This window comes from Euwallacea fornicatus, chromosome 2 (assembly GCF_040115645.1).
Source record: "Euwallacea fornicatus isolate EFF26 chromosome 2, ASM4011564v1, whole genome shotgun sequence".
In the NCBI taxonomy this organism is placed as follows: domain Eukaryota; kingdom Metazoa; phylum Arthropoda; class Insecta; order Coleoptera; family Curculionidae; genus Euwallacea; species Euwallacea fornicatus.
The window spans coordinates 2,149,368-2,162,998 of NC_089542.1; the positions used below are offsets into that span (position 1 = coordinate 2,149,368).

General features: G+C 41.2%; 1 protein-coding gene across 5 annotated transcripts in view; it reads right to left on the reverse strand.

Moving 5' to 3' along the window:
* LOC136348855 (uncharacterized) overlaps nucleotides 1-13,631 on the reverse strand; it is a 62,092-nt gene that overhangs the window by 21,990 nt on the left and 26,471 nt on the right. For 4 of the 5 annotated variants that reach the window (XM_066300034.1, XM_066300027.1, XM_066300050.1 and 1 more), the window contains 4 exons: nucleotides 8,593-9,344; nucleotides 7,199-7,378; nucleotides 2,876-3,107; nucleotides 2,627-2,823 (listed from right to left, as the gene is read on the reverse strand). In XM_066300034.1, coding sequence (XP_066156131.1) covers nucleotides 2,627-2,823; nucleotides 2,876-3,107; nucleotides 7,199-7,378; nucleotides 8,593-9,344 — 1,361 coding nt within the window. The remainder of the gene's footprint in view (nucleotides 1-2,626; nucleotides 2,824-2,875; nucleotides 3,108-7,198; nucleotides 7,379-8,592; nucleotides 9,345-13,631) is intronic. The other variant, XM_066300042.1, reaches the window with a different exon arrangement.

Here is a 13,631-nt window from a genome sequence, read left to right on the forward strand (position 1 = left end):
TCTGAATGTACCAGAACTTTTTTTTTCATATTCGAAACGTTTAAATCTGCCCTGACACAGCGCTGGCGGAATAGAAAACGTAAAAACCTAGCGGGATGACTGCAGTACGGTCCTGACCTCCGGAAAAAAATGTTTGTTAGTACTGCTTTTTGGAACATAATTCTCGAATACAAACACTACACTAAAGTCAGTGGCGCAGCTTCGTTCGGAGATCGGAGAAAGGCTTCAAAGTATACTGCAGAGGCTGGTGAGAGCATTTGGCCTGTTTTAAAATGCTGATTACTGGGGGCCCGGTGTTTAGAGAAATCAGCCGATTTAGTGCACTTTTTAAAAGAAAAATATGTGAGGGCTGGAACACTGCTAAAAACAGTAGCGTGGTGTCTTTGTCTTGGGTGTGTGTTAACTTTGACGTCTTTTGATCCGTTTTTAAGCATTGATTTGTGCCCTAAAACCACTTTACTAAACCTAGTTTTCGGAGAATAATCTTCGGAGAGCGTCACTTTATTAAAGCCAGTAGCGTGGCTTCTTTCACCATGTTCAAAGTAACTTCCTAAAACAGGGGTTTTAATATAGGGAAAGTCCTCTGGGACTTTCTTATTACTTACGATTTTACCCTGACGTGACCCCCCACATTCAGCAACTTTTTCCGCAGAAATTAATTCCTTCAGTCTGTTACTGCGTTTGAAATAAACGAACACATGCGAAAAAACGCTCATTATAAAATAAATACCATTTCGCAAAGCACAAATCTAAACACATCTCTCCCCATTTAACTTCTCCAGACACGAAAAGAATTCCATATTAAACCTAACGAGATTAAAATAAAACTATTCAAATATACAAAGCTCTAATTAAACCTCAAATGTCGAAAAAAGTACCATTTTTACCCCAACTCCAAGAAAATCAAATTTACGCCGTTGAGCTGCATCCCAAGAGGTGGGATTTGGCTTCTAGTTTATTTATTCGCATTTCAAAAATATGGCCCTGCTTTGGCTCAGTAAATCTGATGAAACAATAGAGCTCTGTTTATTTAATAAAGGGAGCTATTACATGATAGATAGAGGTCGTTTATCATACCTGTTTATTATTCAATGTAAAACGCATATTTCGAAACCGTTTTACGCAATGATTAGCGAGTTCACGTGGGTCCAAATCGGGCGATAACGGCGGCCTGACAGGTCTTAACTGCATTTCAATGTTTAAAACCAGTGGAAATTGAATGAAAATTGAACAATAGATTGAAGGAACAATAAAACTAGGGCTTCTGTGGGTTGTAATGGGGATTGTGCCCCTGGGAAGGATATTTTCCGAGGAAGGAACTGACATATCTGCGGCTACGTTCCAAAGGTTCTTTGTTACACCTCTACCTACGCTTTTGTTTTGCTATTCTCCGTCATTTTTAATATTAGAGAATACGATCTTAATTCAATTTAAAACATATAAATCCGTCGACCAAGCGTCGCAGTTTACCCGTAGACACTACAAACTGGGATTTTACGACCTGGTCGTTACTAATAGTATACCGGGTGCCTCCGCAACTTTACTTTACCGAGCTTTTCAGTGAAATAATGAGACGAAAAAGAAATGGGGAATAATATATAAAAAAAGGGCGTGCTCACATGAGAAAAAGGGGTTTCCTTTTTCGGGTGAGCCGCTTTGACATTTACGATCCTGTTACTTTATTAAAAAGCGCTTCGGGTTTCCCCCGGAGGGTCTTTACAGGAATTCCCTTTGTGCTTATTGAAAATGGGAGAAGATTTATTTCGAATTTGATATACCTAAATAATTGTCTTCACTTTAGACTTGTATCTTTCAAATTGTGTGGAAGATGGAGGGAAGTTCAGACTTGTTCCAGTCAAGATTGTTGCAGGGGTGCGAAACTGAGAAATTACTGAAATTTTCAAAACCCTACTTTAGAACATTTCTTTGGGTATCCTGAAGGAAGCTACGCCCCTGGCCTTAATAGAACATCAAGCGTCAAGGGTTCTTCTTCACAAACTAAGTTTAGTAAGCTGGTTTTTCAGGCGTTAAGATTATAGTAATGGAGGTTTCAAGAGAAGTCAAATAGCCGGAAAATTATCATCGCAACATACAAAATTCAAGAATGTTCTCGGGATTTAATAAAAAAGTTACGACAATGTCGTTAGAAGGGTTAATAGCATATTTTCCAACAAAGGTGTGTTTAATGAAAAATTTCTTCAGATATCAAAGACGTGGTAATTAGCGTCTTCAAAGGAGTCAAATGGTTTCAATAATCTCTAAAGAACAATAGAAGATGGAAAAAAATAGAAGGAATTACGCCACTGACTTCAGTGTAGATTTTTTACCAGAGGGTTCGGCTTTCAAAGGGCGCCAATAGAAAGCCGCAATTTTTTGGAGGCAACGCTCTACTATGAGGGCTGCAAAAAGGGATTAACGCATCAGTAAAGTCGCTCAAATATTGCAATAGATATTAATAAACAGTTGAATCGTATTTTTCGGTAGATTCAAAGGAAAGCAAAGTATTGTTAAGCGGTTAATCACGGAAAACCAATTTTAGAAACAACGGTTTTCCTCCTGCCTCACAAGACAGAAAAAATCAGTACTTTAATTTCTGCGATAGAACTATTGGAAGCTAAAAACTGACCTCATTTCAAAATCGTGAATCTCTTCCAGAGTGAGGTTATTGGCCACGTCCAACAACTGCTTCATATTCTCCTCTTTCTGGCTCTTGAAGGTGGCGAACTTGGCCGCGTTGGTCTCCTGCTGTCCCAGAAAGTCACTTCCGTTTTTCAGTAGAATTGTTGATGTTTGTTGCTCCAAAGACACTGAGGGTTGTTGCACCTAATCACCACAACTCACCAGTAAGTTCAATCAAAAAGGAAACCCTACTGACCACGATTGTAGCTTGAGGCGCTTTGCGCCCTCCGCCGAAATGAACTGGATTCTCTAACGGATTCGTGGTGACATTTATGGGTGACGCGACGCCACTGTTCACCACGGCGTCCAGCTGCGCACCCACCTCACGCAAGCATTTGTTTAAGCACACGCTGCCCCGTTTTTCTAATGCTGAAGCGGCCGACGCCAAAGAGTCTAGGATGCTGCTGCGCCGGCGCTCCAGCGATTCGCTGCAATGTCAGAAATCGGTAGATTAATTACTTAGGGTGTACTCGGGATTTGTTTTGTTTTTGTTTACTGCTAGTCGTTTCTGAAACAGGTAAGTTTCTCGAGAAATTGTGTTTACATGGAAATCTGTGTCGGCAAGTGTTGGTGATGGCGTTTCTGTTTTTTGACCGCGTGAGTTGGACGGCAAATGTTCCTTGAAAGTGTATTTTAGATACGGGATATTGAAGAAATAATTAAACAGCGGATTTCGTAATTCTCGGAATGAAAGTGTCGTTTTAGGTCACACGAGCCACTTGAGAAGCTCCGCCAAATATGCTCGGTCAGTAGATTCAATTCCCAAAAATCAGTATATTAACTCTGCTAAATTCTACTGAGTTCATTAGAGTTCTTGGTAGAGTAAAATCAGACAATGGCGCCGGCGCCGGGAAGTTCCATTGTCACAGAATATGGTTCCGTGAATCAAGTGGAAGGGTTGAAGCGCTGCTGGATTAGGATTATGGTCCAGCTGAAGTGAGGAATTGGAAAACCTGTTCAATTAGAGTAAATCAACAATCGTTTTGCTGCTCCTTGAAACGGAAGCAATCAGGAAATTTCAGACAAGTTAAATTACTTTTTCCCCGTTTATGCTTACGTCCACTTTTCAAAATTGTACTGAATTCTTGGTAGATTAGAAATGCTTTTAAACATTCTAAGTCAGAAATGAGTCACGCAAGCACATTAAATAGGGCTATCGGATACTTTGATGCCTCCTGAAGCAGAAGAAATCGGTGGATTAACTTCCCTAAGGGTTTCCCAAACTCAAGTGGATTAAAATAAACACTTAAACGTTGCTGAAGTAAATCGTGGGAACCGCAGCTGCTGCGGGCGAAGAGGGGATTCAATAGATCGGAGATGCAGAAATTTCACTAAATCAAAAAAACTTCTGACTATTTTAAGGTCAAGTCTAGAAAGAAATGATTCAGTAGATATCGAAAAATTGTTTATTTATGTCCTGCCAAGTGGTGGATACATATCAGTAGTCTAGCGAAAAACCTGAGCAACGTTCACGAGAGTTCGGACATCAAATCAGACTAAACATTCATTCCGCATTTCACCATTTTGACTGCGGTTTACCGGACAAATTCTCGAGTAAACAAGCCATTGGCACCGACTTCGGAAACCTATATCCCCCTCAATCAAAGTCCGATTTCCCGCAACATCTAAGCGGGTTTACCCCGCTTCAGGTGAACAGTTTACATCACCCGCCTACCGGGAATAGTGAATAAGACCCGAAAATTGGGTAACGGGTCTATTTATTCGTTGGCGAGTCAAGATTTAGTAGAATCGAAACAAATATAAGTAATCGCGTCGCATCTACACTCGGAACGACCGAAATAGCCGACTTTCACAGAAATTGCTCATTTACGTGTTTTTTTTTTTTTTTAATGCACTCATTTGTCTCGTATTATATCGTTTCAGAGCGAGGATTAAATTGAAAGTTTGCCGAACTGGACGCTTTGAAGTCAGGAATTGGGTTAGACCAGGTTAGTTAACTGATTTAACGGCGTTTTAAGTGCCTGATCTCGATTTTGGACAAGAGATGGGTTGTTTAGACGAGCTAAATTGGAATTTTCGACTAATCCGCCCGCTGGGCGAAAGAGTCACGTTGCAGTCGAACGCCCATCTGCCGAGACATTCACGTTGCGACCTCGAGAATTTCCACCCCTATCGGGGAAACGGATCTAGCGTTTTTTTTTTAATTTTTTTTTAATTTTTTTTAATTTTTTTTTTTTTTTTTTTTTTTCGGTGCCGTTGCAGCAGCCAGTCAGTAATCTACCGAAAATGACGATCGATCAGGTGCCAAAGGAGGATAAATATCGTTAAAATATCCCCGTTTGGAGGGTCTCCGAGAGGTAATTTTTCACTTTCATTGTTCCAGGCTGGAACAGTGAGACATGGAAATTTACAAAGAAGCCCCTTTGAAGCGACAGCTGCGCGTCGTTTTAACCGTAATTTACGACCGAGGTCGCCGCGAATTCCCGTTTTAAACGGTTTTCCGGCTTTTTTGTCGCCTGTCACGCGACAAGTTGTGTCGCGTCCGCTTTCCAGGAGCTCCGACACTCATTTTTCCTGCAAAAGCCACCAACGTTGCGTCTTTTCGGTTTCTTCGTGTCATTGCAACTTCGGGCATCGAAAAGAATTCGCCGGAGGTAGAAGTCCTTATCGCATTAAAACTGACTGATGTGGCCCGTTGTGCACTTGCCACGTTTTTACTTATGTACTGAAAAGTGCATGGAAGTCTATAAGTCTTAGACTCTGTCTGTTCATCCGCATTCAACCCTATAGAGTTTCCTTCTAGGAGCACTAATGGCCGTTATTCCGAGCTCTCCTGTTTCCTAATTACTTCCACAATGCTGCGATTTAATCCTTCTTCTTATCCCGTTTTTAAAGGTCTTTCTTGCCCCGTAATAAAATGCGACATAATCAGCGTTTTCTCGAGATTCAAGACCATTTTTCTTTTTCTGCCCCATGTTTTGCATAATAAATTGGTCATTTACGACGTGCCGCTGGCCTCGTATTCAATTGGAATTCCTCCTTCTGAGACATTTCGTTCGTTAGGTAGATCTGGAGAATTTGTTTTTTCACTCAAACGCAGCGGATGCGTTCATGACATTCGTGGTCTCAAATTGAAGCCACTTAACGGGGACTCACATCAGAAGCTGCGGTGCATCGAGTGGAAAGTGGAGAAGTCAATCTACTAGTAGGGCCGGCACTGCGTTGGCTGTATTCTACCGACATATCCACAAATTTTGAAAGAAAAAAATTTATTGGCGTCCCCAGACTTTCTGCTTAGAAGCGAATCGGGGACCGACCCAAAGGGATTTTAATTTCGGTCAAGTTGGAACATGTTGGAGGATTATTTTCCAACACAAGAACTTATGACCAACCAATCCGTTTCTAAACGTGCGTACCAACGTAGGAGCACTCATTTTAAACCGCCTGAGCAGAACTGAGGTACTCCTTGGGGGCAATTAAAACTGCAGATTTTATTTCCGGAAAAGTTCCCGGGAGGCATAGGTTTCAATCAACTTTTTATAGTAGATTATGCCATGCCTTCGGTAGATTAGCAATGCGGTGGAAATATTGGACGAGATTGAAAGGTTCATTAATTTGTGTATACATGAAGAAGGTTTCCGCCCGCTGAAAATTAAATCGTTAGATTGTACAATACATTCAGTAGATTAATGGAAAGTGCCAACTTAGATTAAGGTTGAGTATTTTTTAATTTTCTTAACACAGACAAAAAATCCTGCACTAACTTTCATATAAAACGCATCACCCAGTAATAATAATCGTTAAGTTTTGTAATTAGGCAGAATTATGCTTCAAAGCAGAGTATCAAATAATCAAAGTTTCGGCAAGAAAAACAACGTTTATTAATTAAAAAGTTAATAATGAGTGACATTGCCTCGCACAGCAATGCAAACATGTACTCTTTGCGGAAGCTTTGCAAACAAATGATTAATATGCCCCTGGAGCATTTAATTTCTGGGGATTTTCATGTTATCTCAGGGTGGTGTCGTGGGTCATCCAAATTGGAGACCTCCGTAAATTTGTAAGTGAGTCTTCGTGCCCCTCAGATGGTCGATAGGTGGTAGGTCCGGCAAGCGTGCAGGCCAAGGCAGCATTTATAGTTGTACTAGTTCTATGGTCCTTCGAGTAATGTTCGCAGTGCGCGGCCTTGCATTACCTTCGTGTTCGTTGCTGCTACGGCGAAGACTACCAGCCGGACAATGTCCCGTTGTCAGTTCAGCAACACAATAAACCAATATTTCCACGTAAATATTATTTTATTTGCTAACAACTTTGAATTACAAATAGGGAAGGATAATGACAAAAATAACCATCGGCGTTCTTTCTTTTTCGGGTCTGAAATTCTGATCATTCGATACTCGATTATAAAGCAGTTTTGCCAAAATTTATTATTACCATTAGTGGGGTGTATTTAGTGGGAGCACTTTATGCGAAACTAACTGAACGTGTAAATTAATATAATAAATACTTTACATATTTATGCACGTGTTTATTATTGTACCAAGTGCGTCCGTCTAACCTGAAAAAGTCTATGCGCAAATCGGGCAACGGCGGCGGCTGCGCAGCATGGCTGGTCCCTGCATTGTTGATCCTGAATTTGGCTAAATGTTGTTGGTCGTAGACAAACTTGTCGCTCGTGGGACGAATTTTGGACCCGCCGCCGCTGGTGGTTTGTTGCCTGCGGCTCGACTTTTTGTGCCTAAAACAACAAACTGCGCGTCAGTTGATGCGCCTCAAAACAGAGCGAATGAGACCTTGTTTGCGGTGGTTTTGTTTAGCATAAATACCCGAAAACTATGCAAATTCCGCGTGTACCGTGCCAATTTACATGCAAATCTTCTCCGAGATGCAACCTAAATGAGCTGTTTGAGGGGAAGGGATTTGTTTGCCTCCCCGGAAGAACAAAAGTGAACAATAAAATAGGGTGGTAAATATAGGGATTTATTACCTCGTTGCAATGAATAAATATTTGTCGCAATTCAGTCTACTTTGTGAGGAAATTAGTATTTTCTCGTTTTCAATGCCCCCCCCCCCCACTACGGCGGTTATGTACGCCTTTACGGAAATCGGTCTCTTTAGAAATATGTGGTGCTGTTGACGTCTACAGAGATATCAATTCAGATTTTCAATTAACTGATTCGTATTTACTGCGTTTAACTTTCGGTCAGATATTTGATTTTTGCAAACAACGTTTTAAATGAAATGTAACAACTCGAAAATTTACATCGTTGCGGTTACATGTTGTTTTGATGGATCGCCAGCGAGGACCGAAAATCCCCTTCGGGAGTTCAGGAAGTTTTGTTTAATGTCGCCATCATCGCGATGTCGGTCCGTTCCACTAATTACCGGCTGATGAAAGGAGTAATTTGCTTTGAAATCAACTTCACACCCCCCCCCCCCTCACACACACAATCCCTCTCAAAGAAACGGGAAAAACAGATATTTCGCATCAAGTCCCGTCGGATCAGCAAACCTGTAGATCAACGAGTTTTAAAATCGTAATAAGTTTTCTTTATCGGGGCCGGAAGGGTCTCAATGCGAAGCGCTTTTGGTCCTTCATGCCAGAAGAGGATTAAGATAAATTTGTCTCGAAAAAGCCGGAATATCAGCCTGTCCGGATGAATATGTGCTGAAAATCCATATAATTCTTTAGGCCAAATATAGAGAGTTATGAGAGCACAATAAACGAATTTCCACTACAAATTTCGAGAATATTCGTCACACGTGTGCTTTTTGCCCGCCCTAAATCTGCTTCGATATTTGTTGAATATCTCTACAATTTTTTTTTGTAGAATTTACAGAATTTCCGCGGCGAATTCAAGACAATTTCTGCAGCACAATGTAGAGAACACCATTCAAATATTTGTATTAATTCTCATAAACTAAGCGTACATAAACACTCTCTAAACTGACCTCTGCTTGGGTTTCGGAGACTCAGTCTCATTCTCCGGCGAGGACGACCCAGGCCCCCTCTCCACTTTCCTCTTCGGCGATGTCCTCTCCACCCTCTCCTCCTTCACCTCCAGCTTCCTCCTAAAGCTCCTCCGATGTTCTTTCTGCCGCTGGCTATGAAGCTTACTATCACTCATCACACCTCCCACATCACTGTTCCTCTTCGCACCGCTATACAGCTTACTATCGCTCTCAATATCCAGTTGGTCATAATTTTGGGCCGCCTGTTTGTAGCTATTTCTGCGCCTCGCTTCACATTTCAACAACTCCACCTGCTCCTCCATCAATTTCTCCACAGTCTTCTCCCCCCATGGGGGTTCCGTAGTATCCATCGGTTCGAAATTGAAGCGCTGCTTCTCCGCCACCGCCTTCGGGGTGCCGTCGAGGTTACCTTTGGAAGACTCCAGAACGACGTCGAATGTAAACTTGGTCTCGTTCTTGCAGGTGGGCGGGGTGTTCTGCCGAGCAGTGGCGGGTGTCTTGGGAGTGGCTGGGATAGGCTGCAGGACCGCGTTTGCCCGTCCACCGTCAGGGAAATTTTCCGTAGAGAAATAGTCCACTTGTTCGGCGGTGTCTAGACTACCCTCGGTGAGCTCACCATCGGTGGCGGTCACCGTGGTGACGATCGTATTCGAACTGTCTGTTGAGGTGTTGATGGTGGTTTCTGATGCGGTGCTTGAGCCCATTACTATCACCTTGGGGACTGGCTGGTTCTAGAGAGAAAAAGGAAACAAGTTTAACGATTCTGTGGCCCAAACTAAGGAACTGATTAATAAAGGAGAGGGAGGGAGGGTGAGAGAGAGTGAGAGAGAGTGAGCTCTGATGACTAGTCATCTGCCGTATAACTTCTTTGGCCCTTCGATGCTTAAGAGTTTTTAGCGAGCTGGTTCACTTGGCTTTATTAGGCCACGACAACCCTTATTAATGTAAGCACTCTAATATATTAGCAGCCGAGGTAAATTAGACGCACTTTACACCCCCAGGCCTTGAAATGACAATAATTTGCTCGCGATCGTTATTCCCAACGAACATTAACATCGTAACACGGCAAATGTCCCACGGCATAGTCCCATTATTTTATTGTCGTTTTGGGTTCACTTGCCATGCAATTCTATGCCGACCCATTATCAGTTGTTTATGACAATTCAATTATAAGTGCGATAATCTTCGGCGTGTAATTGGTCAGAGCATAAACAAAAGAATCGTGCCAGGTTGCCACATATCAAAGGCAAATCGATAGGTCAGCTTCAGGTAGGTTTGAACCGCTAAAGCCGCAGGCTGCGGCCAATGTGTAGGTGGTGGACAATTGAGTCGTTATCGAGTCTAATTAATGACCTAAGGAATGATGGAATAAGCACGGAGTCCGGTTAATGCTCAAACTTGATTCGACGCACAACGTTCAGATACCAAATTAAAATCTTTAAGGGTGTCTTATTGGTCTACTACAATTTTCTATATATGGAAATTTTAATCCACGGGGAATTCACGTTTACAGGGTGAGTCATGAGGAACCGCACATACTTCCACCACGGAGCGAAATTACTAAGAGGAATGTCCAATGAGCAGTAAAAAGTTGTTTACAACTTTTAATGTCATTACACAGGAAGTTTCACACATTTCGACGAAAAATGGTTTTGCCGGTAATTGAGCAATGCGAGTTTGCCCTTTTTTCCATTTTTGTGGTGAAAGAATGCACTGTTGTATATGAATAAGGTGGTGTATTCGGAGTTCAAAAATTCCAGGACCGTCTCCGAAAGATTGAGTAAGTTTGTTACAGACCAAGACAATCACCCTGGATGCGACATTTCGAGAGCGTTGCAGTCTTGGATGTTTGGACGTACCTGCCATGGAATTTAGATAATTTTGAAAATATCTTTAATTCGTTCTTGGTAATAGTAAATAGCGAATTTTTCGTTTATTATGTAAGTTTTTTGAGTCAGTTTCCAACAAAAGTAAAAATAATTTTTCTGTTCCTTCTCTCTCGTTGTTTGAATTTTAAAACGTAATTTAGTCGCAAATAATCGTTTCCATTAAAAAATTCCATAAAATATTAGCTTTGAAAATACAGTGTTTTCAAGATAAGGATGGTGGGCATATCGAAATAACCAAAACTGTGCCATTTCTGTATGCTTCGTTTTTTCACAAAGCCCTGACGACAGTCGCAAATCTGTCGACTGGATGTAACCATTAGTTCGTCTAACCTTTAGCAGATATACATAGCGGTTTTTTGAAATTCATATACAGGGTGATTTTTTTAATTCAGAAAAAGTCTACTAAATTTTTTGAACTCTGAATGCACGCTCCTACACAATAGTCCCTGTGTCATCGAAAAAATGAAAAAAAGACAAACTGGCATCATACACGTAGCATCGGAATTCAATGGGGCATCAAACTCCAATACTAGAATAGATACGTGGTGGTGGTGGTTGTGTCTACGAAAGGAATCACAGTTCAAGGAATCAAAGCTATAAGGGTGCGTTTATTAACTAAAATAGAAAAATAAAGGAAGGACGAGCAAGCGGACCGAGGCCTGTCTCATCTCAATTCGTGGTTTTCGGGACTGCCCGGGTCAGCCTCTTCCTTTTTACCATCTGACTACTGTTTGGGTTTTCTGGGTGTCTCACCCCCGCTCGGTCGCATCTGGACACCAGATGCCCAGAGGATCGGCACTCTAATTGTCTCATCATAACGTCTTTAAGGGCGGGGACGCGGCGTTATAAAATGGAGAGGACCGATACATAAATTTAAGAAAATGTCGATGGTCAACTGAGTTATGGCCTGGTTTTGCGACCCTACATACAGTTATTGGCAAAACCATTTGTTAGTAAAACGTGTAAAACTTCCCTCATAATAAGAATAAAATATGCCAGCAAGTTTTTGATTTTTGTCCTACAGGGTGTTTCCACTTCAACCAGCATAACTTTAATAGTGTATTGAGCGTCGAAAAATAATGTCAGGTCGGTATACAAAACAACGTCCAATAGGGCATTCTTCAACAGGTGCGGGGAGTTCAAATTTAATTTGGAAAATATTAAATTTCTTTAGGCTAGAAACGCTTTAACGAATTTTTGGAGATGTTAACGACTATGATCGAAGCACATGTCTCACTGGGAAAAAATGTTTGGCTCCTCTGATGGCCTGCCTACCTCTGTATTAGAATTTTTTTGAAGTGCTACGCTACTGGCTTTTCCGAAAATAAAAATTATTCTTCAATTGCTCGTCGATTATTGGGGAATAGGTCTTCTTGGGATTGTTTCGTCCGACCCACCGTTATCCAAGTAAAAGAATTAATATAATGTTAATGCACATTTAATTTGTTTAAATATTCATGTCAATTTGGTACCTACGTAAATTGATAGTGCTTAATAAGACCTTTTGACATAAAAATATTCAAAACTTATCTTTATCCTTAAAAAAAAAAGTGATGGGTCCTTTTCCTCGTCTTTTCAAATTTTCAGTAAAGTGTTGGTACTACTAAGTCCTAATTATTGATTTAGGACGAGCATTAAAATTTTCTTAATTATTTTAATTGAAATGAGTGTACCGGGCGAAAACATCTCAAGGGACTAATTCTCCAAAATTGAACGAGGAATTTGAGAATAACTTCAATTTGCCAAAAAGCCAGTAGAGCACCACTTTTTTTGCAAAAATATCTCCTAACACAGAGGTAGGCACACCACTGAAAAAACAAAAAAATATTTTTCCAGTAAAACGTATGGGTCGCTTATGGTCGTCAACACCGCCAAAAATTCGTTAAAGAAACTCGAGCCCTTTCTGACGAGACTCAATACTTCCCATTTTTTAAATGAAAATTAAACCCCCTGTATCTGCTAAAGGAAGCCTTATTGGACATTGGTTTACACAGCAATCTGATTCGCTATTACAGTTGTGCGAGCTAAAGCTGAGACGCTCTGTATAATTCTCTTAGTAATTTTATTCGATGATAGAAGTAGGTACAGTTCCTCATGACCCACTTCGTATGCAATGACATTCACTCTTTCCGAGAGGGTGCAAGCGAATGCCCTCTGCTGCTGACCAGTCTACTGGAGTTTCCAATGCATGCGAATTTGGACCGTTAGAGGCAATTATCCTTAAGGGTTCAAAAATCTTAAAGGTCCAATGTCTGAAATCACTATCTACGTAAAATTCTCCACTAACTTCGACCATTTCAAGGAAATTATTCCACCGACGAAGCAGGTTTATGAATTGCACCATATTTCAGGATTGTTGCTGCATTCTCCTGCCGGAGAGGGCAAATAAATATTGCTCGACTCGAGGAGGAGATTACCCTCGGTGACTTGGAACTAGTTTGCGTATTCAGACTTTCAAATTAAACTTTAAATTCACCATAGATTTGCTTTAAAGCTATATTTTAGTCCTTCGAGTCAGGTAGTATTGGCTCAGAGGACCGGAAATGTTAAGAAAGCCCTACAAGCCCAGACGATCTGGCGGCGATATGGCCGAAGCATGTCTCGATTTTGATATAAAATTTACTGCTGAAATACTTTTAAAACTTCTCAATTTACTCATTCCCGCCTCTCGTATAATTCAGAGCTGCCGCCGATACAGCAATTATGCTCCGGAATTTGACTCTCTAAATTCTTGGCTAATTTAGATCTTATCTGGGAAGTAGCCCAGTTTCTTGGGAGATTTAGAAAGAGCCCCTAACTATACCAACATAATCCCGGATTAGTGTTGCTTCCATCGTTTCGCCGAAGGCGCAACTTGCCTTCCCCCCACGGTGAAGGCAGGGCTTAGTGGCATTTTCTTCTAGTCTGAAATCCATTTCTATGCTTAATTCGTACAAAATTTGCATTATCATTGTTAATCGTCAGAACGCTTCAGCTTCTAATATTGATATTTGAAACACCTAAATACCTGAAGCAGCGCGAATTGTCTTAAGGTAGTTTAACTATCTGATGATAAGGGACGCTGCTGACTTTTGCCAGCATCGAATATTGTCGAAAGTCATATTCTCGCGGAGGCACGTGCCCCTTAAA